This window comes from Gymnoscopelus microlampas, assembly GCF_963454915.1.
Source record: "Gymnoscopelus microlampas genome assembly, chromosome: 4".
In the NCBI taxonomy this organism is placed as follows: Eukaryota; Metazoa; Chordata; class Actinopteri; order Myctophiformes; family Myctophidae; genus Gymnoscopelus; species Gymnoscopelus microlampas.
In genome coordinates this window covers 43,012,596-43,033,696 of record NC_139941.1, presented here as the reverse complement: position 1 = coordinate 43,033,696, position 21,101 = coordinate 43,012,596, and the positions used below count along the sequence as shown (strand labels likewise).

The following is a 21,101-nucleotide window of genomic DNA, read 5'->3' as shown; positions in this document are numbered from 1 at the left end:
TGGGACATTTTATTTCTTAAATTTAACAACAACAAAAAACATATCTATGCAAATTACAGACATAAATTACTGTATTCATTGCAAAATTGCCAAGTTTAAGAATTGCGTTGAGAATCTCAGTTCTAAGCTATTCTATGCTGGACATCTGTGATACAGATATTGTATTAGTCCATAGTACAATTGAGATATTTTGTCCAGTTCTACTAGTATAGCAGCAGGTATCAATAAGTCAACCAGGTCAATGACAAAGAAAGTTTATTATAACATTTTAGGAAAATTCAGTGATTAGCAGACACTGAAATCTTTCTGACTTACTTTGCAAGCAAATAATCGTCATTATAATAATCACAGAGCCCTCGGATCTGCCCATTCCCTTCATTTAGTTTTCCCTAAAACCACAAAGACTGCTTTACTCCCAGACAGTAGTGGATCTGAGAGCAGCTAAAACTGATTTTCAAAAACACACAATCAAGTCACACCATACCAATGTGTCACCAAGGGACAGCATAATCGATGCCCAGTTGCCTCATGTTAATTTTACAGTAAAAACCAGACCTTCTTTTAATTGCTGTATGCTTGGTTTTATACAACCTTTACGTACAGCATATTGAACTGCACTTTTAAACATTATATCCAGTACATTACAATACAGGTGGGATGGCTCAGGGTAGAGGACAGAGTACAGCAACTTGCAATGGGCCTGGTCTACAAGATACACTACACCTCAAACACAAAGACACCCATGTACCGGTCAAACTACTTCAACAACGTCAAAGACGTCCACAAACACAACACCAGAGGGAGCTCCACAAATCACGTTCAGCACAGATGCGGCTCAAACAAGGGGTTAAATTCATTCTACTGCTATGCCACCAAAATGTGGAATGTCCTACCTAACAGACATCAAATAGTGTGAATCCTTACTCTCCTTCAAAACCGCTCTAAAAGAGCACTTACAGGTGGCTGCAATTTGGAACTGGCCCCTGTATAAAAAAATCAAGCCCATCACCAGAAATGCCCCCCCCCATCTTTACTGTACATATTTTTCCTTTGATCACAACCCGTTTATATGACGTTTTGCATAGCATTGTATATTTGTCTGTCACTAAATGTTTCGATGAATTCAATACACAGGACCCCAATGGAAACAAGTCATAGTGTTTTCTTGGGTTCAATCCTTTCAGCATTGCATTTGTATTAAACTGTACTTTCTGTGCTTTTCTTGCAAACTGTTAATAAAGTATTCAATCAATCAATCGACCACACAAAGATAGGGCGAATGAACTGTGTAATGACCATGCCTGTCCACATGGTGGTGCCAACACAATGCTTAATCCTGCAGGGTGACACTTTCCTTTTATTTTATTTTTTCTGCATTATCGTTTCTGAAGATACATAATATTATGAATTCTTTGTATTTCATACACACATAGATTATGTGTGTATTAAAACATACACACATAGATTATCACTGGTGCATGAGAAGAATAACGAAGGAAAACGATGATATTACTTACAGCAGCGGCCACCTGCTCTCTGTCTGCAATGTCAATGGGTACGACCTCTACAGCCTTCCATGTGGTGTTGTCCAGCTTATGTACCTAAACAAACACAAGCCATGTATCACTACACAGAACTACACCAGGGCTGTCATCATTATGAACGTTTACACCGAGTGACGCGCTATGAGCTTGTATATCTTATTAATTTTGAATAATAAGATATACAAGCACATATTTTTGAAAAAAATCTTGAAAATGTGTGCATATCTTTGAATATATACAGTATATGTTTTAAGCCAGGGGTCTTCAACATTTTCAGGCCAAGGACCCCCTAGCTGAGAGATGAAGCAAGGACCCCCACTATATTGTATAGAATTGTGTTTCAGATTAAACTTTTTTTGTTTACTTGGTCTGCTCTTTTTCCCTCTCTACACATATACCTCATTTCCAAAAATAGCAGATCTACAAGCTCACAACGCCTCACAGCGCGAGGCGTTGTGAGCTTGTAGATCGGCTATTTTTGGCGAAAGTTCTCCTCAGAAAAAGGGATGCTAGTGTTCAAGTGGTTAAGGTAAAACAAAAATCCTATCACAACGATTTGGCGGACCCCCTGCAGTGACTCTGACCCCCTGTTGAAGACCCCTGTTTTAAGCGAACATTTTTAACTAAAATCTTTGCTTCTGGGGGTCCCTGGAGCAAAACATTTTCAGATGGGTGTCCGCGGCCGAATGTATATCAATTTAGGGGTCCTTGGCATGAAAAAAACATTTTTATGTTCTGGAGGAGCTCACGTTTTCTATCGTCCCCAGGTCCGGTTTATGCCACGTCTCAATTTTAATCATGAAGTCATCCTTCATATACTCATTCTGGAAGACAGGAACAGATCAAAATGTAAAAACACAATCCTAGTACACTCCCATTACACCAATCCATCCACAGAGAAAAATGCAGTCAAGAAAGTAAACACACACACGCAAACGTTAGGCATTACTTTACTTGCGTTTGTTAGTTTTTTGCATTTTTTAACTCAGCTTTAGCAAGCTAAAGCCTGAGTTATATACGTACATACAATACTTGTGCACCGTAAATAGCAGATCTACAAGCTCACAAAGCTTCACTTCACGATGCGTTTTAAGCGTGTAGATCGGCTATTGTTGGTGTGTGACACCTAGTTAGGATTGTGTATGTAGACGTTAGGTTTAAGGGTTGCCTTAAATCTAACCTCTAAATGCCTAAGCTCAATACTTTCCCCAAATGTAAGCCTCTACAAACCTTTTTGTTTAACCATAAAACATCTATTTGTCTAGTGTGGACCTCAAATTCTACTATATAGTCTCTCACACACACACACGCACGCACGGTCACCTGTTAAACTATTTGGAAATACCATTTATGCTAGGAATATATGATCCGTAGTCCATGATAGCCTTTACAGAATGACATTTTGCCATAGATTACATATTTTCAAGTAAAATACGTGGCTGAATATGTTTAGAAATGCCTGCTGCAGACTTGACACACACACACACACACACACACACACACACACACACACACACACACACACACACACACACACACACACACACACACACACACACACACACACACACACACACACACACACACACACACACACACACACACACGTATCTTTGACAAACAGTCAGCACTGAGGTAAACAAATCTATTGGTAAGTATATACATTAAGTCTGAGCACCCTGTCATATAAGAAAGTAAAACACCACTTGTGGTTACTTACTGTCACAACTGGATGAAGGTAAAGCATGAGAGAGAGAGGGAGGAGAAAACAGTTGTTAGACGTATATCACACAAACATAAACAAACACTATAAAAAGGTATGTTAAAGCAGGGAGAGGGGTTGAGGAGGAGGAAGGAGGGAGGAGAGGAAGGGAGAACCAGGTCTACAGTCAGGCTGGGAGGAGGAGGAGGAGGAGACTCACTAGTTCGGCAGTAAGGATAAGCATTCCAGGCTTTTTCATGGAAGACCAAGGACCCTTCAGGGGCAATCATCTTGACAAACGCAGGGACTTTACTGCAGGGTGAGGAGATGGAATGAGGGGTGGAGATGCATGATAGGTGACACAACATTACCCATAGGGCTGTCGCTTCTTTTCCAAAACTCAAGTAAAAATTTGAATTTGTTTGAACAAAATCGGACCCCCCTCGCCACCACACAAATCACATGGTATGGTAATTGCTCTTACAGAGTCGGCAAACAAGACTCATCTTTGATGGCGTTGTCATCACCTAGACTCCTACAGAGTAAGTTGATTTTATGTTGAGATTATCCCTTCAGCTAACCTGACTCCACCAGATGGGGCGGTATCGAGTTCACATTAACCCATTAAGGCCTGAGGTTCCGATAATACAAAATGTCTTCTTAACCCTAATCGTTTTTTTGAAAAAACGTATGTTGGTATGTCAGTGGTTCTCAAACTTTGTCATTAAAATGTATATGTATTTGGCTGCGGACCCCATCCCAAAATATGTTGGTCCAGGGACCCCCAGAAGCAAAGATTTGAGTTACAAATGTTTGCGTTAAACAATATATATATTCAAAGATTTGCACACATTTTCACGATAAAAAAAAAATAGCAGATCTACAAGCTCATAGCGCGGCACTCAGTGCCGCGCTATGAGCTTGTATATCTGCTATTTTTTAATAGCCAAAGTGTAAAATAATGCTTTTTTAGCTCAAATGAAAAAGTGACACAGATGCGTTCCAGGTTTTAACGGGTTCACAATACAGCTTCCATCTGGGAACGCTCAAGAGATTGGAGTTTACAACGACCCGCGCCCGGTCGAACCAATCAGGTGGCAGCTACGGGCGGGATCTAAGCAAGACCTGGTGTGACGCCATCGAGAAGCGCCTATTGCATTGTAGTTTTCACTATTCATTATGGCCGTTACCACCAACAACTCCAACACTACAAGTTGCGCAGCTACTATACGTCATGTAGACACGTCAATATGATTGGTTGGAGTTAGCACGCCCAGACGGTGATAGACAGGCGGTCTCATCCAATCACCTGCCAAGTAGCTTGGAAAAAAAGGGACCGCCTTCTTGCTAGCAGTTGGGCTATACAGAGATACCAGATGGAAGTAGGTCGTGAGACAAATGTGTGAAGCAAGATTCTTCCATCTGGTGGAGTCAGGTTACCCTTCAGCAGCATCGCCTTACTCGTTAATGGAGTTTACTCCATTTTGACAAGAATAACAGGAACAATGTCTTTTTGATGTAAGTTGCATTGCTTTCCTGCAGTAGTCTAGACCCACTATGGCACTTTGATAAAGTTTGCTTTAGTCTAATAGAGGGGTCTTCAACGTTTTCAGCCCAAGGACCCCCTAGCTGAGAGAGATGAAGCAGGGACCCCCTCTATATTGTATAAAATTGTGTTTTAGATTCAACTTTTTTTGTTTACATTTACTGTTCTTTTGTCCCTCTACAGCTATACCTCTTTGCCAAAAATAGCAAATAGCTCACAACGCCTCGCAGCGCGAGGCGTTGTGAGCTATTTGCTATTTTTGGCTAAAGTTCTCCACAGAAAAGGGATGCTTCAAGTGGTAAAGGTAAAATAAAAAATCATATCACACAAAGATTTTGCGGACCCCCTGTAGTAACTCTGAGGACCCCCTAGGGGTCCCGGACCCCCTGTTGAAGACCTCTGGTCTAGACCCAATATGGCACTTTGATAAAGTTTGCTTTAGTCTAATAGAATATGGAGCCATGGCTAATGAAGGCTTCCTGTTAGAATTACAAGGCAGGTAGAGTAAGTGATCTTTTTTTTTTGGTTAAAACAAAAACTTTTTTTTGTCAAAAGGTTAAAGCACTATATTCTGATAGTAATCATTGCTATGGAGCGTTTGTTCAGGAATATCTCTATCCCTCCAGCTCTTTAATAAACAGAAAATACTTTTTTTTGTGTCTGCTCATTTCTCTGTCACTTCCAATTTCACTTGTTTAATCTGTATCCTGACTGAGTTCTCTATCCTGATTAGATTAAATTGGTATCCTGACCTGAAAATGCATTTTCTGTTTAATAAAGAGCTGGAGAAACATGGAGACTCCAGTTACTGAACAAACACTCTATAGCAATGAGTACTATCAGAATATAGAGCTATTTGACACTTGAAAATCACGTACCCTACCTTTAACACGTTCCGTAAGTGCTACAATTTTGAGTTTCCACATTCTATAATTCACCAGGTTTAAGTGACAGCCCTAATTACCACACACGTGACTTACTGACTGGTCCTAAAGCAACATTTAATGAAGCAAAATGCATTCACGTAAAGGCCACGTCTGTAGACTGGGAGAGGCCTCTTCATATCACAGGAAGGACAACACTGCCACTCGCTGGTAGCATGAAGATAGTACACTAGTATCTATAGGGAGCTTTGCACTGATGCCGTTGAGCGGAGGCTTCAAGTCAAAACAACTGATATCACTGGAATACATTGTATAAGTGGCTCAAGTGGTCGAACCCGTTACCCCGCTACGCCCTTCCCACTGGGCTAGGCTGCAAGCAACACTGATGAAACATAAAAAAGGAACTGTGTGTGTGTGTGTGTGTGTGTGTGTGTGTGTGTGTGTGTGTGTGTGTGTGTGTGTGTGTGTGTGTGTGTGTGTGTGTGTGTGTGTGTGTGACACTTACCTCTTTAAGTGGTAGATTTTGTGTGTGTACTGTCCTTTCTCGCCATCTTTTTCATAAGGTTCATTTTTGAGGACTTCGATGCCTTCACCACCGCCCGTCTCGTTTTTACTAGCCTCGGCCACCGAGAACAACTGTCCCACTTGGTACTGAAACACAACAAGAACGCTCTTAACAAAAACACATTTAGATTCATGATTGCTTACAGAGCAATAATAATAATAATAAGGCAGGCACTCATACCAAGGGTAGGCCTGTCACAATAATTACATAATCGATACAAAAACACAATTAAAATCGTCAATCGCAATTATTTGTGTGACAATTAATCGTCATGTAAAATGTCATAATCGTAGCAGCCCTAACCAAGGACTTAACTTGACTCTGATAAACATTAAAATGAAGTATAGCGTTAGTTCATAAAGGACACGGAAGTCTTGCACGCCAAAGCTGTAATCAGCCGTCAGTCAGCTGATGTTGAACATCAACTTTCTATTACCCATTCACAGCGCTGCTGGTCATTACATCACACATTCATACTCCAATCACAGGTCACGCATTAGCAAGGGGTTCCTTTAAATACGGCTTCGTATTCACTAGGTCTTTCTTGGTTGCTGACCAATGCATTCTGCTAGCTCCTCCTCCACCACAGCCTCCACCTTTTGATTAGAGTCTGGCATAGGCTCAAATACGTGTGATTATCATGTATATCTGCTAATTCAAACTAATATGTCAATGTACTGCTTATTGTTGACATTGCTTAGCATTCCCTGAATATATGCTTAGCAGGCTGCTTCGACTAAACTCAGGGAATATCTCCCAAGAGCTGAGCTTTAACGCCAAGCTTAACTGTATTCCATTTGTTGCAATACATGGTTAAATCTACTTTGACGTGAGTGTTTCTGATTGAACCACCTTTAGGGTCTCACTGTGGACCAAGCACCATCAGACGAATTAGCTCGTCCATGGCAGTCAAAGAGTTAAGGACACAGTGTCATGGAAGGAAGGAATATGAAAACTGAATCGTTACGCGATTCAACCGTGTGTCTCGGTGTCCAGGCTTAGGGCTTGTTTTGTTTGATCGCTTTGTTTTTGTATACGTTTTAACTGTGGTAAAAAATAACATAACACTACACTTGGGGAAGATGTTGGCTATCATCCCGCACTGGCTCTACGCATCACAGCCAACCCAAGCTTACCACAGAGCTGAACAGCAGCCAGACAAACTCGTCCCTCCCAGCCCAATGGCTGGGAAAGACAGGCCTTCCGCAAATAGACCTCCTTCATCCTTCCAAAATCAAGTGTCAAACGCACAACAGATCAATGCTCAAAGGAATCCCAAGGTTATTATTTGCCTCTGGTAACTTAAACCAGTGGTTCTCAAACTTTTTCATGTCAAGGACCCCCAAAATTATATGTATTTGGACACAGACCCCATCTAAAAATATTTTGTTCCAGAGACCCCCAGAAGCAAAGATTTGAGTTACAAATGTTTGCTTTAAAAAAAATACATATTCAATGATTTTCACAAATGTTCACGTTTTTTCAAAAATAGCAGATCTACAAGCTCATAGCGTGGCACTCGGTGCCAAAAATAGCAGATCTACAAGCTCATAGCGCGGCACTCGGTGCCGCGCTATGAGCTTGTAGATCTGCTATTTTGGAATAGCCAAAGTATAAAATAATGCTTAAAGTGGTTACACAGATGCGTTCCCGGTCATAATGGGCTAAAGCCAATCCCACACGCTGTTAGTTGAAATAAATACTTTGGTTCCTCCTTTTAATGACGGTTGAACAATAAACCGATTTGCCATCGGCCTCAGAACTTCTAGTAAGTTTCCCTAAGAATACACTTAAAACATGTTTTAATCTGCCACCTAATTGCATCCAGATTTTGTGGCCATATAAGGCCAGAGCGTTTGTTGCACTTCTGGCTCTCATAACACAATCCTTTCTAAACAACGAGAAACAAAACAACTGCCCCATCACATTAAAGAATCACAGGGATGACAAACTATGTCTTAGTTTGGAAGGGACTGTGGGCTGTGTTTACTCATCAGAACCAGCAGCCACACAGGACAGGACAGTAAAGGGCAAGACAGCAGAGCGTTCATTATCAACGCTCTTTTTCCATACTTCGTTTGTGGGTATGAATGAAGCTTAGAGCTGTAACCATTACTAATTTAAGTTGACGATTTATATTTGTCACACTAATAATTGCGATTAACGATTTTGGCATTGAACATATGAATACAAAAAATACATTCCGTTTGACTCGTAATTAAAAAATGCACAGGGTAGATATGACAAATAACTGAAATATACAAAGAAATTACTGATTACTGACAACAAAACAAAAAGGTACAACATAGCTGATCTACAAGCTTGTCATTTATTTTATGCATGAACATTTTTCAACATGGAAACGATTATGACAAAAATAATTGCAATTATCTAAAATAATTGCGATTAGACGATTATGCAATAATTGTGACAGGCCTAATAAAGCTATAATTGTGGAGAAGAGCGCCGCAGAGAGGCTACTTGTTTACTGTTAATTGTGGATGTAATGTAATGTACTGTACTGTACTCACCTCCTCCACACTACAGGGTAAAACCACGCGGCTGGAAAAGAGAGATCAAACAGTTAGAAAATGTTCACATAAAAAGGAACCATACAAACCTAAATTGATATAGTTTGTGAATAATCTAAGCATTAAACAAAATGTTCAGGCTCAGAACAGGTTTTAATGTCTTAGTACAAGGTTCATACAAGGAAAACTGTCAGTTCCAGCTAGATTTAAGACTCCAGAGAGTTTTCATCAAGCCGGCACATGGTGGAATGTTTGAAACGTACTGAATGCATGAAACTTGGCGATTCAAACCGATTGTTCTTGCATGAAAACATTCCCCTTTTCAAGAAGAACTACATGTGTCAGTCATCTGTCAGACTAAAGTCCTACTGTAGGGATAAACAAGTCTCTTCTTATGCAAGGTCAGCGTATAATGTAACAGCTGACCCTGCCATGTGTGTTCCATGACCATGACCATGGTCAGCTCTATGTCACTGGTTCCCAAACCGTTCAGCTCAAGACCCCAAAAAGGGTAATTTGATATCTCCCCCAGGACCCAAACTAGGGAAAATAGCAGATCTACAAGCTCACAACGTGGTGCAAATCTGCTATTTTCAGTACTTCTTAAAAGTTTTTTGTTTTTTCCTTTGGAAATGTATGTATGTATGTATGTATGTATGTATGTGATTTCTGTATTTATTGTTTTGATTTTTTTTTTCTCATTTATGAAAACAATATAATTCTTCTTATGTAGGAAATTTTCTCACGGCCCATAAAAATGGGTCCGCCGCCCACAAATAGGTCCCCACCCAGTGTTTGGGAAACAGTGCTCAGTCTAGATCACTGGTTCTTCACTGTGATCCAGGGAGGGAACAAGGTTGTTTTTTTCTCAAGCCAACAATTCAGGAACATATTTGGACCCAGAATACCATTTGAAGAATGCCCAAGCCTGTCAGAAACCTAGCAGTGATCTAAGGGCGTTTTTCTTCCAAATGGGGGTATGTGTAGCAGAGGTATTACGGGGTACGTGAGAGAAAATGGAAAGATGCATTTAATTGTTATGTTTAATGACGAAAATATTGAGAAACTGTACGTGAACCTGCTAATCTGTAAAGGGCTTAACTAAACTTGAGTAGCATAAATGTTACTGAATAGAAAACAATACTCATTTGCGAACACATTGGGTCCCACCATAGCCTGGAGGAGGCACAATCTCATTGTGAACGGCTAGTTGCTTACTTAAACAAAAGCTTGAAGAGCAGCGAAGATGTGTATTTTAAAGTCAAACTTTAAGATACATAATATGTGCATATATATCGTCATGAATATCATTATCGTGACAAAAAACAGACATATATTGTGATGATGATACATATTTGGCTAGTATCTCTAGCCCCCCCCCCCCCAGAACTACAGCTGTGGGAATGACTGCTCTAGCTATGACACAGAGTGACCCCCTCCCTCATTGCTAAGACAGTGGTTCTCAAACTTTTTCATGTGAAGGACCCCCAAGATGATACATATTTGAGTGACCCCCAAGAAGCAAATATTTGAGTTAAAGATGTTTGCTTGTAAAAAAAAAAAAAAAAAAAAAAATATATATATATATATATATATATATATATATATATATATATATATATATATATATATATATATATATATATATATATATATATATATATATATATATATATATATATATATATATATATATATATATATATATATATATATATATATATATATATATATATATATATATATATATATATATATATATATATATATATATATATATATATATATTCAAAGATTTGCACAAATTCTAACGCCGTTTCAAAAATAGCAGATCTACAAGCTCATAGCGCGGCACTCGGTGCCGCACTATGAGCTTGTATATCGGCTATTTTTCAATAGTCAAAGTATAACAATGGTATAACAACGTGGTTAAAATGATTTCTGACGCTAATTTAGTAACTAATTGTAACTATTAGCTGGGGACCCCCTGGTAGTACCCCCCCCCCCCCCACGGACCCCTGGAGGTCACCGGACCCCACATTGAGAACCAATGTGCTAAAGGAACATGACGCCTATATCCAGGTCACACTTCCTGAGGAACAGCTCCCTGAGTCCACCCTGCCACCCAGCCACAGCCAGTCAGAAACACTGCTGAGATCAGCACTATGAGAGGCCCGCCGCAGAGACCACGACCAGCCAAGAGTAGAAACCCCTTCGACTGGAAACACAGATTGGATATGACTAACTAACTGATGGAGAGAAAAAAGCAGTAGGAAGAAGAGGCCAGGGGTGGGGAGGGGGAAAAAAAAAGGAGCTGAGTAATAAAAAAATCGAGGTAGTAAAATAAGCTGTATTGGATGGAGAATGGAAAAGAGCAAGGAGAGGTTATTTTGGGCCACTTAATGCAGCATGCATAGCAACAACAAATGTGCCCTGTGTGTGTGTGCAGACTTGGAAAATAACGTATCCATTTTTCATTCAGTTTCCCCTTTTTGTAACCGGCTCGGTTGATGCAACCAAAAATATACAGTTATATGACAAGTTATGGAACTGTAATACTTCAAAACGCTCTGAAAAAGGCTCTGTGTCGAAACAGCCAAGCGTTTTTCTATTGAGATGTCAGACAAATATATGAGTGAAATAGAATGAAAAATGTTGTCCTCCTAGAATTGGAAATGTGTTACATTTTTCATATTTGTTTGCGTTTGGCCCTAGATTGAGAATCCCATTGTGGTCCCTTTTCCAACACAATATATATACCATTAATGTCCCTCAAGAAGAGGGGAGCTCAACTTAAAGAAACTTTGCGTACGTACCTATATGAAAAGTCAGTGTATCACAATCTGTGGGGTCAATTTATGGAATCATGGTTTGAATATGGAACTCAGACAAAGCACAAATAGTGTACAGTTTAAGAGGATGTATAAAAAATACATCCTGAGTGAGTCGTTATAGAGAAGACGAGGAAGGTGTGTGTTGATTGTATTGGCTTTTGTAGTAATGTTTTGACACTGGGTGGCGAATTGGGCTGCACTTGGAAGCAAGGATTGGTGTAGTATGAGTAGTATATAGTGACATATTTATTCATTTATTTTTACCTGCATTGATTGATTGATTGAAAATGTTATTAGGCAAAAGAATGTAAAACAACACAGTTACATCTATAATACTTTTGTCTAAAAGGTCCGGCCAAAAAAAGTCCTTGCAGACTTGTTTCCGTTGGGGTCCTTGATGCATGATGTTCGAAATAAAGTTTGAAATAAAGATGATCAAATCAAAGACAGAAGTCATATCAGTTACCGTATGTGATATTTATTTTAGAGGCTATGATGATGGGTGTAACTAAATATACCTAGAGATATTTGAACTGGAAAGAATATTTAGCCTAGTAATACACCAGGGCTGACTTCCAATGTTTCTATGGTCCTATGGTTGGCGGGTGTGGCTCGCTCCCACCAACATGACATCACTTGCAGCCAAGCAGAGCCTGGCCCCGCCCACAGACCACAGAACTGAACATGCCAAAGTAAAGATGGAAAGTAAGTCAAGAGGATTTGAAAAACCTGAAAGTAAAAGACACAGTATTCTACTTTGTCATCATACTGTATGTAGCACGAGCACCACCACTTCCTTTCAAACCGCACTAGCTTCCACCTCAGTGACGTTTACACAGGCAGCGTAGAGTATATAGACCACTATTTCCCAAACAGTGGGCCGGGACCCATTTGTGGGTCGCAGCAGGCCCATTTGTATGGGTCGCAACGCAAGTAAATATCCCCTCTATTTGTCCCCTAAAAAAAAAATCAAAATTTTTCATGAATTAAAAACAAATTCAGATTTTTTTCAAAATCGTAACAAGAAATCTAAATCGAATTTCTCTTTTGGGCTTTTCGGGCTCAAAGGGTTTGTGAACCACTGGTGTAGACCCAACCAGTGAGTGACCCTGTATCCCCCACCTTTTCATATAAAGCCATTTCTCTAAGTTTGGAATTCCCTTCCATCAGACTTTAGAACAACGATTAAGCATAAGCTTTCACATTTCAAGTCAAAACGTGGACTATGGTATTTTTTCAAAAATAGCAGATCTACAAGTTCACAGTCACATACGCTATTCATCGTATGAAGTAGGGCTTACAGTATGTGGTTAACTCAAAGCAACATAAACACACACAGTCAATGTAACTATACTGTAACTGAGCTCATGCACTTCCTTTTCTATTACAGGGTGTTCCTCTTCTATCCAGCACATGAGAGGATAAAGTCCTCCGTGTTTTACTACTGTAACATCAGATGTTATGTAGCCTAACTGTATACATTGCTTTATGCGTTTCATCATAGTGATTCTTTTTCATGTTGTGTGATTGTCCTGAGACTCCTGACTGTTTTATTGTTGTTCACCTGCCCAGGGACTGCAGGTGAAAAGCTCTGAGGCGATTCTTAAAAGTGTTTTCCGAACAGTTTTTTGAAAAAAAATTTTTTTTCAAGATTTCTCAAAAATAGCAGATCTACAAGCTCATAGCGCGGCACTCTGTGCCGCGCTATGAGCTTGTATATCTGCTATTTTTGAATAGCCGAAGAAATCTAAAGTGACACATATGCGTTCCAGGTCTCAATGGGTTAAACCATATCTGGTGGTACAAATGCATCAGATTTCGATTGCTGAACTTTCCCTGTCAAAGAAATTGAATGAAGTAAAGCAACACAAAGCAACGTTAGTTTTGGTTGGTTTGAGGAAAATGAGTTCTGTCGACGTGTGTGTGGATCTAAGGTTAATGTTCAACGTAAGGACAGCCCAGTGACAGGACAGTTTAACCACGGAGGGCTGTAGTATTACAATACGTCCATTGATAGCTGAGTGAAGCCTCATGAAGGGCAATGAATCAAACTTTCAGCTCCATCACTGCCAGCCAGGTGCACCCTGAGGCAAGAAAACATGTGTATCTCTATCTGCATCATTATAACTCTACTTTGAACCGTTTTGGGAATTGAAAACGGAAAAGCTGTCTCTGAAGTGGATCATAATGAGTAACTGTGGTTACTGTGGAACAGAACGCAATCACATTCACATGACATTGATTCTTTATTACACTACACTACTACCGAGACGTGGATGTAAGAGTATATGTCTAAGATAAGTTGTGTAAACACAGCCACGATAAAGCAAGCAACCCAAGTTACATTCGAATCAAGGAAAGACCTTGACGACAACCAGATGTCACATAGCTGGCCTGCAGGTCTCCAGGGAGACCGTCACAAACACAAACTATTAACAAGTTAAGTTAACTGCAATTCAAGTTTGCTTGAACTTATTTTGATCAAGTTCTCTCTCTTATGAGTTTGTCTAAGAAATGACAATTACAGGTGTGTGTGTGTGTGTGTGTGTGTGTGTGCAGATGATTTTTTTTTACATGATGGTTATTACATTGTTATAAATAAAACAAAATAGATCAGTCAAGAAATAGTGGAATAGCCTAGTGCAGCTGTGCACTCACTCACAGGTAAACTGAAGGCAAGAAACCAACTTGGCTCTCTTGTTTTAGGTTCAATTAAAAACATGAATAAGCGAAACTTGAAACTACACGTGCATGCAGAGAACACCAACATCTCTCTATTGCCCGTAATCTCGCTGTTGACAAAGGTCAGGCAAATTTAATGGAAGGCATTATGAGCCTCACACTCAAGGATTAGAATGTTTCGAAACTTAACAGATTTACATAACACAGAATTAGGGTATATTAGTCCCTTGCTTTACGCCGTATAGTTCGGTTGAACAACAGACACGTTTAGTGACGTGATTTGCTGTAATATCACATCACACCTCTATATTGTATGGTATGCCTATAGACCAGCAGATCAGCATGTTTTGAATGTTTGTAAACAAACTGGTATTTACAAGAGTCCAGAACAGCCATGTCTAGTTTGTCAACCTGTGGATATTTGAAACAAAATAATATATTTCTAATGGTTAATAACAATATCATCAAGTGTCCTGTTCTTCAAAAAAATAAGGTTAATGAATAATACTGCTCCAATGCGAAACTGACGGCATTATCTATCTATCTATCGGCTACTCGTACTACAGATTACACACTTGTGCTGATTACATTAGAGTCATTTACAAAGAGCAGAGCAGATTAAATTAGCTCAAGTTGTTCCCTAGCACTGCCCACTCCACATAATGTAGTAGTCGTGTACAAGTACATTTCCGACTCATAAGTCAAACTTAGCTGTGAATTGAGCTGGTGGTGGGTTCATTGTCTGAGAGATAACCAAGCTGCTGACTCAAGAGAAAACAATGTTGAGTGTTGGTGGTGTCTATAATAAGAAAGGAAGAGTATTTTCATTTTCTTGATTAGAGAGTGGCAGCGTTGTAGCAATTGTTAACAACAGGTGGGGTACTATTAACTAAGTGATGTCTGCTGGAGCCCACATACATACAACATTAATTATGGATTGGGGATTTAAATCTGTCTGGGAGGGAATAAGCAGTCACCCAAGTAAATCAATCTCTATTGTTTTTATATGTTGATGAATTGAATACACATATTGTAGGACCACAATGGAAACAAGTCTCCAGGACTTTTTGTGTTATCCCTTTAGCTCAATGTATGACTGCACCTTCTGCTGTTGACATTTCTGTCTAATAAAGTATTCAATCGATCAATTCCCTCAACAAAAATGCAAAAGTTGGCAGTGAGGTTTTGCTTCTGACTGGCTATATGCACTATAACAAATAGTTTCATGAAAGCAGAAAGATCTTTAAACTCTGGCTTAAGGTTTTTTAGACAGATGTCTCTCCTTTCTCGGGCATCTTTTGATCAAAGTTCAGTCAGTCAGTCAGATAGCTAGCAACCATAACTGAGCCAACCATGAGTATAAGCTCACCATCTCACACACAGCAAAAGAAAATAGCACTTAAGTTAGTTAATCAAAGTCACTATCTCAAGCATGATTGACAGACGTGGACCTGGGCTTGTCTGTACATGTAGAGAGTAGGTAACCATGGCTAAAACTAGCAGTTAGCTAGCCTAGCAAACGTTACAGTCATCCCATCCCACTCTCCTGGCTATTCCTGTTCCGTAGTAGTCTAACGTCCCCCATAGCCCAGAAGGACAGTCGCGCTGTAATTGGACTGTCTGGTTGTCCAGGCAACCGCTTGACAGCTAACTACAAGCACAAATGTTGCCCCTTGTTTGCGTTGCCTGACAACCAACCGTCTAATCACAGCGCAGCAAGTCCCTCCACGCGATGGGATCTGTAGACTCTGAAGCCTGTTCCGCTGCCTGCCTGCTTCACCCCCGTTATCTAGAAAGCTAGCTATGGCTAGCCAGTGGAACCAGGGAACTTTGTGAATGTTTACGAGATAGAACCGCGTTGTTATCCTCACGCTAAAGTTCCGAACAAGTGTTTGAAAAGCACGGACAGTTTGCAGGCCAGGGAGGTGTGTGTGGAAGCAGCTGCCCGCCTGTCACACAGTGTTGTGCTGCTGTCAAAGCCGGTAGGCCGGGGAATGTAGCGCTCTCTGTTGAGCAATCCTAGCCAATGAATCACACCACGGTCATGGATGAACTTCAACCTGGTGTTTGCACTGTCTCCCTTTTTGGCCCGTACATATATGTGTCTATATAAACGTTCAGATTTCAAATATAAAGTGCTTACCCCCATGGTCACGGATGTTACATTTGTGTACGGGCTCTCAGAAGTACCCAAATCTTCCGTATTGTTCAATAAAAAATAATTTTAATCCGATCGGTGGCCATTTTCTTCGTATTTTCTCCATATGCTTTCAACTACGCAACCCTATCGGTTGGGAGGTGTATTGCACCCCGATACATTATAATAACTATGAGAAAATGGCCACCAATCGGATTAAGATGCTTTTTATTGAACAATACGGAAGATACGGGTACTTCTGAGGAGCCGTACATAATTCTAACATCCTTGGCCATGGCAAAAGCACTTTATATTTGTAATCTGAACGTTCATGTAGATGTACGGACCGTAAATGGAGAAGGTACAAACGCCAGCTTGAAGTTCATCCATGACAGTCATGTATCAGGGCTCGAGCAATCCCACCCTTCCCTCGTGTTGTTTGTCATGGTCATTTCGCACAGATAGAAACTTTTTATCCGCCCAAAACCGACCGAAGAACAACAGAGAGTGACCGCGCCGGCTAGCGAAACAACTGCCGCCCGGTAAAAGTTAGTTGTTTGCCCGGTTTTAAGATAGTAAACATTTAACACTTACTATTCCTTGATGAGGACCATCGTCGCTTTTTCTGGCTACGGGCTGCGTACGTACTCGCCGTACTGAGTGACGTCATGTGTTCTTATGAGCAACCCGGTTGTTCCGCCCCTAGGTGGCTTGTGATTGGTCAACGTAGGTTTCGATGACGCTCCCTTTTTTGTGGGAGTAATCCATTGAGCAGGGGTCTTCAACAGGGGGTCCGGGACCCCTAGGGGGTCCTCAGAGTTACTACAGGGGGTCCGCCAAATCTTTGTGTGATATGATTTTTTTTTTTACCTTAACCACTTGAACCCTAACATCCCTTTTCTGAGGAGAACTTTAGCCAAAAATAGCTGATCTACAAGCTCACAACGCCTTGCGCTGCGAGGCGTTGTGAGCTTGTAGATCTGCTATTTTTTGGCAAAGAGGTATAGGTGTAGAGGGAAAAAAGAGCAGACCAAGTAAACAAAAAAGGTTTAATCTGAAACACAATTGTATAATTTTTTTATTAATACATTAATAAAAAATGTAAACACTTAAAACCTGGCATCCCTATTTGGCCATTTCTCATTTCACTTTTTTTTTTACATGAAAAATACTAACATTTTGCATGGTCAAATGCAGTGGTGGAAAGTAACTAAGTAGGCTACATTTACTCAAGTTGAAGTACTGTACTTTTATTTTACTGGAGTGTGTCCAAATGTCTATACTTTTACTTATGTAGCCTACTCCACTACACCTCAGAGGCAATTATTGTACTTTTTACTCCTCTTTAGTTACTAGTTACTTTGTAGATTTTGATTACTATTACAAAACATACATTTACCACTTCAGCCCTTTGGCTATTTTCAAAAGACTTTAATACATTTTAGACATTTATAACTTGTGAAACAGGACGTTCTGCATAATGAGTATTTAACTTTTGGTACTTTAAGTACATTTTCATGCTAATACTTTTGTACTTAATACCGAGCTTGTACTTAACAGACTATTTCTACAATTGATACTTTTACTTAAGGAAAAAAATGTGAGTACCTTTTTCACAACTGGTCAAATGGACCAATACCGATACTGATACTGATACTGATACTGGTAATGCAGGTTTCCAGTAGGGTTTACCTTTCGCCTGCAGGTACTTACCACTACCATGTGTAAATATGTAGATAATTTGATTGTTTTTTATTGATCTATCTTCCCCCTTGTCCCCCCTTCTTCTTCTTTCTCTTATGGAAAAAATTATGATTATGTTATACAGTAGCTGTGATTCTGGGTACAGATGAAAAAATAATAATTAAAAAACAGTGTATTCTTGTTTACTCATTTATTAGGCTGCACTGATGCACATAGGCCTATTAGTTCAAACAACTTAAAGGACGACTGTACTCATTTTCAATCTATCTTCATGTAATTGTTCCTCACTAATGCTCATGAAACTCGGTCTGTGTACACTTCAGAAACTCGCCTACCAGTGACATTATCATTATCATTTTTCTTTTCTTTTTTTCAAGCAAGATTTAACTTTTTATTTTTTATTTTTATGAACATGAGAACAATGGCTTCCATTATAGCATACTAACTTTCCAGAAATAGAAAACCTGCAGTTTCTATTAGCTTTGGATTCCCCAAATGTGATGTTACTGGTAGGCTGGTTCCTGAACTGTCACAGCCCTCCTCTGAGACACAGACGGGTTAGACAAAAATGGTACCATGTTATCATGAGCATTAGTGAGGACTTATTATATGCTGTTTTTGCTATTTTAGAATGTTTATGCTGAAAAGTAACAGTTTGGGCCATAATAAGGTTTCCGCCCGACAGACAATATATTAATATGTATATTGTAAATGCAAAATTGCTGCTATACGAAAACATATTGTTACTGCACTGTTTCTTATTTTTATTTTCATTTGTAATAACATGTCACTGACATCACAAGGTATTCTTCATTTTACGTATGGTCCAGTATATTATTAATTCATATCAGTCACTGTATTCCGGTGGGGCAAGGCAGCCTACTGTAAGTCTTAAACAAAATATATAAAACATGACCCTAACCCTTAACAGTGGGATAAAATCAATATGGTAACGTCTTATGCAAATGAGCCATGCGGTCGAATGTAAACAAATCGCTAGTGCAGTCTGGATCTGTCATGACCATCATGGATGAACTTCAACCTGGTGTTTGCACTTTCTCCATTTTTGACCCGTTCATTCATCTACATAAACGTTCGGATTTCAAATATAAAGTTTTTGACCCTGGCGAGGGTGGGAGTTGAAAGTGTGACTTCTGCTTCTTATGCGGCTGCTCTATTCATAAGATCATGGGAAAGAATCCCAGCACAGTAGCCTTGGCATCTGAGCAATCTGGCTCCCACGGGTCTTCTATCTTTTTTCGCCTTTATCATAAAGGTTGCTGGACAATATATAGAGGATGAAATGCATAATTTATTAAATAATATAAAGGTAATATCAAATACATTGTAAAAAATCACACCCAGTGTGAAGTGGGCGGTGTGTGGTCATCACAACATGACTCACTTTAAAAAAAGGATAAATGACTTTTTTTAAAGTCCATACTGCTATTCATAGGGCTGCACATGTGTCATGTGTTTCGCTAGCCAATCACAGTCCTGAATTTGCAAAGTCAGCCAATCACATTACAGTTAGTGGTGATGACACTAGCTGTAATGTGATTGGCTGATATGAAAAAAGTATCGATTTGCATTAACAATGGAAGGGTTAGGGGGGGGTACACACATTTTTTGGTCGGTGTCCAAAACTCACTTATAGGGGGCGGCTACACCGCCCCAAAAATGAGAGACATGACACTTTATTAGCAAGACAGTCTTTTATTATTCCTCATTCTGCTGGTTTCCCCTGAAACCCCTTTACTGTTACAGAGTAGAACTGCCTTAGAATCTCAGCTGATGATGTGGCCATAGCTGATATGAATGGTTAGAGAGCCTGCCTGGCAAGCCATACATCTCGCCTGCCCTAAATGTAATTCCTGGGAACGCCACTGTTCCATGAGCTGCTGCAGTGCTGCTGTTCAGCCACAGAGAAGAACGCCGCTCTGGTTTTGGGCTCCATGATTGGTCAAGTTCAAGGAATCGACTTTCATGGTCTTTTTAGGAATACGTGAAGCCTGGCTTTACCATCCTGGCTCGACACAGCCTGGCTTGACAAGGTCTAGCTCGACAAAGTCCCTCCTCCTACACCTACATTACTAAATGCATGGTCAGGGAACACATGCAATACCTTCACGAACTACCTGTTGAAAACTCCTGCTTTAAAGCAGGTTCCACAACCAAGCTTGACACTCATATAGACCAATTATTTGTTTTCTAACATTGGGACGCACGGGTGATTGTTTCACGCAATCAATTCCCAACCTGTTGTTCGGGGTGCGCTGGTTTCAGTACACCCCAAACCCCTCTTTTGTGTTGGCTGGTGAGGCACGTCCTAGCCAGACCTGATAGATGGCTTCATTGCGCACATACTGGTTGCACGCATACTGGTTCTTATATCAGTGTGACGTGGTCTGTTAAGGGGTCTTAGACCTGCACCTATTGACTTTTGACTCCTGGATGCTCTTGCACATGGACTACGTATATATTACAGAACTTTGACAGATGCCTGTTAAGGATTACTGTTCAGAAACTATAGTATACAGTACTAATTCATAGACTGTTGATATTGTACTATTCAGCCAGATTTTCACTGTTGAAAATCTGTTGATATAGGCCACAGTATTTGTTTGGTTGGGCAGTTCTTTGCAGACAATAATGCTAATCTATTCATTCAATTAAAGTCTTTATCAAATGTCATCTCATTGTCTTTGTTAATAAATTAGCATTTGTTGTTGTCCGAGGTTCTATTCCTCAATATATCATATACTCAAATGTGTTTGTATAGCTATTAATCACTGTTACAGTGTCAAAAGGGCTTTACAGGCCCACTTTTAACAAAAGAAATAAACATCCCATTTGCTAATTACCGCCTGGGCATTTGTCGTTGATCTAGGTCATCCAAACCAAGGGCATGCATATTAATACCCCATGTCCGAGGATAAATACTCAGGGCAATGATGAATACTGGGTGATAA

General features: G+C 39.9%; 1 protein-coding gene across 2 annotated transcripts in view; it reads right to left on the bottom strand.

Moving 5' to 3' along the window:
- Nucleotides 1–17,089, bottom strand: part of LOC311044523 (phosphatidylinositol transfer protein beta isoform-like) — a 41,816-nt gene extending 24,727 nt beyond the window's left edge. For both annotated transcript variants that reach the window (XM_084056171.1, XM_084056170.1), the window contains exons 1-6: nt 17,020–17,089; nt 8,773–8,803; nt 6,182–6,327; nt 3,432–3,558; nt 2,294–2,368; nt 1,518–1,601 (exon numbers count right to left, since the gene is read on the bottom strand). In XM_084056171.1, coding sequence (XP_083912297.1) covers nt 1,518–1,601; nt 2,294–2,368; nt 3,432–3,558; nt 6,182–6,327; nt 8,773–8,803; nt 17,020–17,039 — 483 coding nt within the window. In that variant the 5' untranslated portion in view covers nt 17,040–17,089. The remainder of the gene's footprint in view (nt 1–1,517; nt 1,602–2,293; nt 2,369–3,431; nt 3,559–6,181; nt 6,328–8,772; nt 8,804–17,019) is intronic.
- Nucleotides 17,090–21,101: the final 4,012 nt, after the last annotated feature.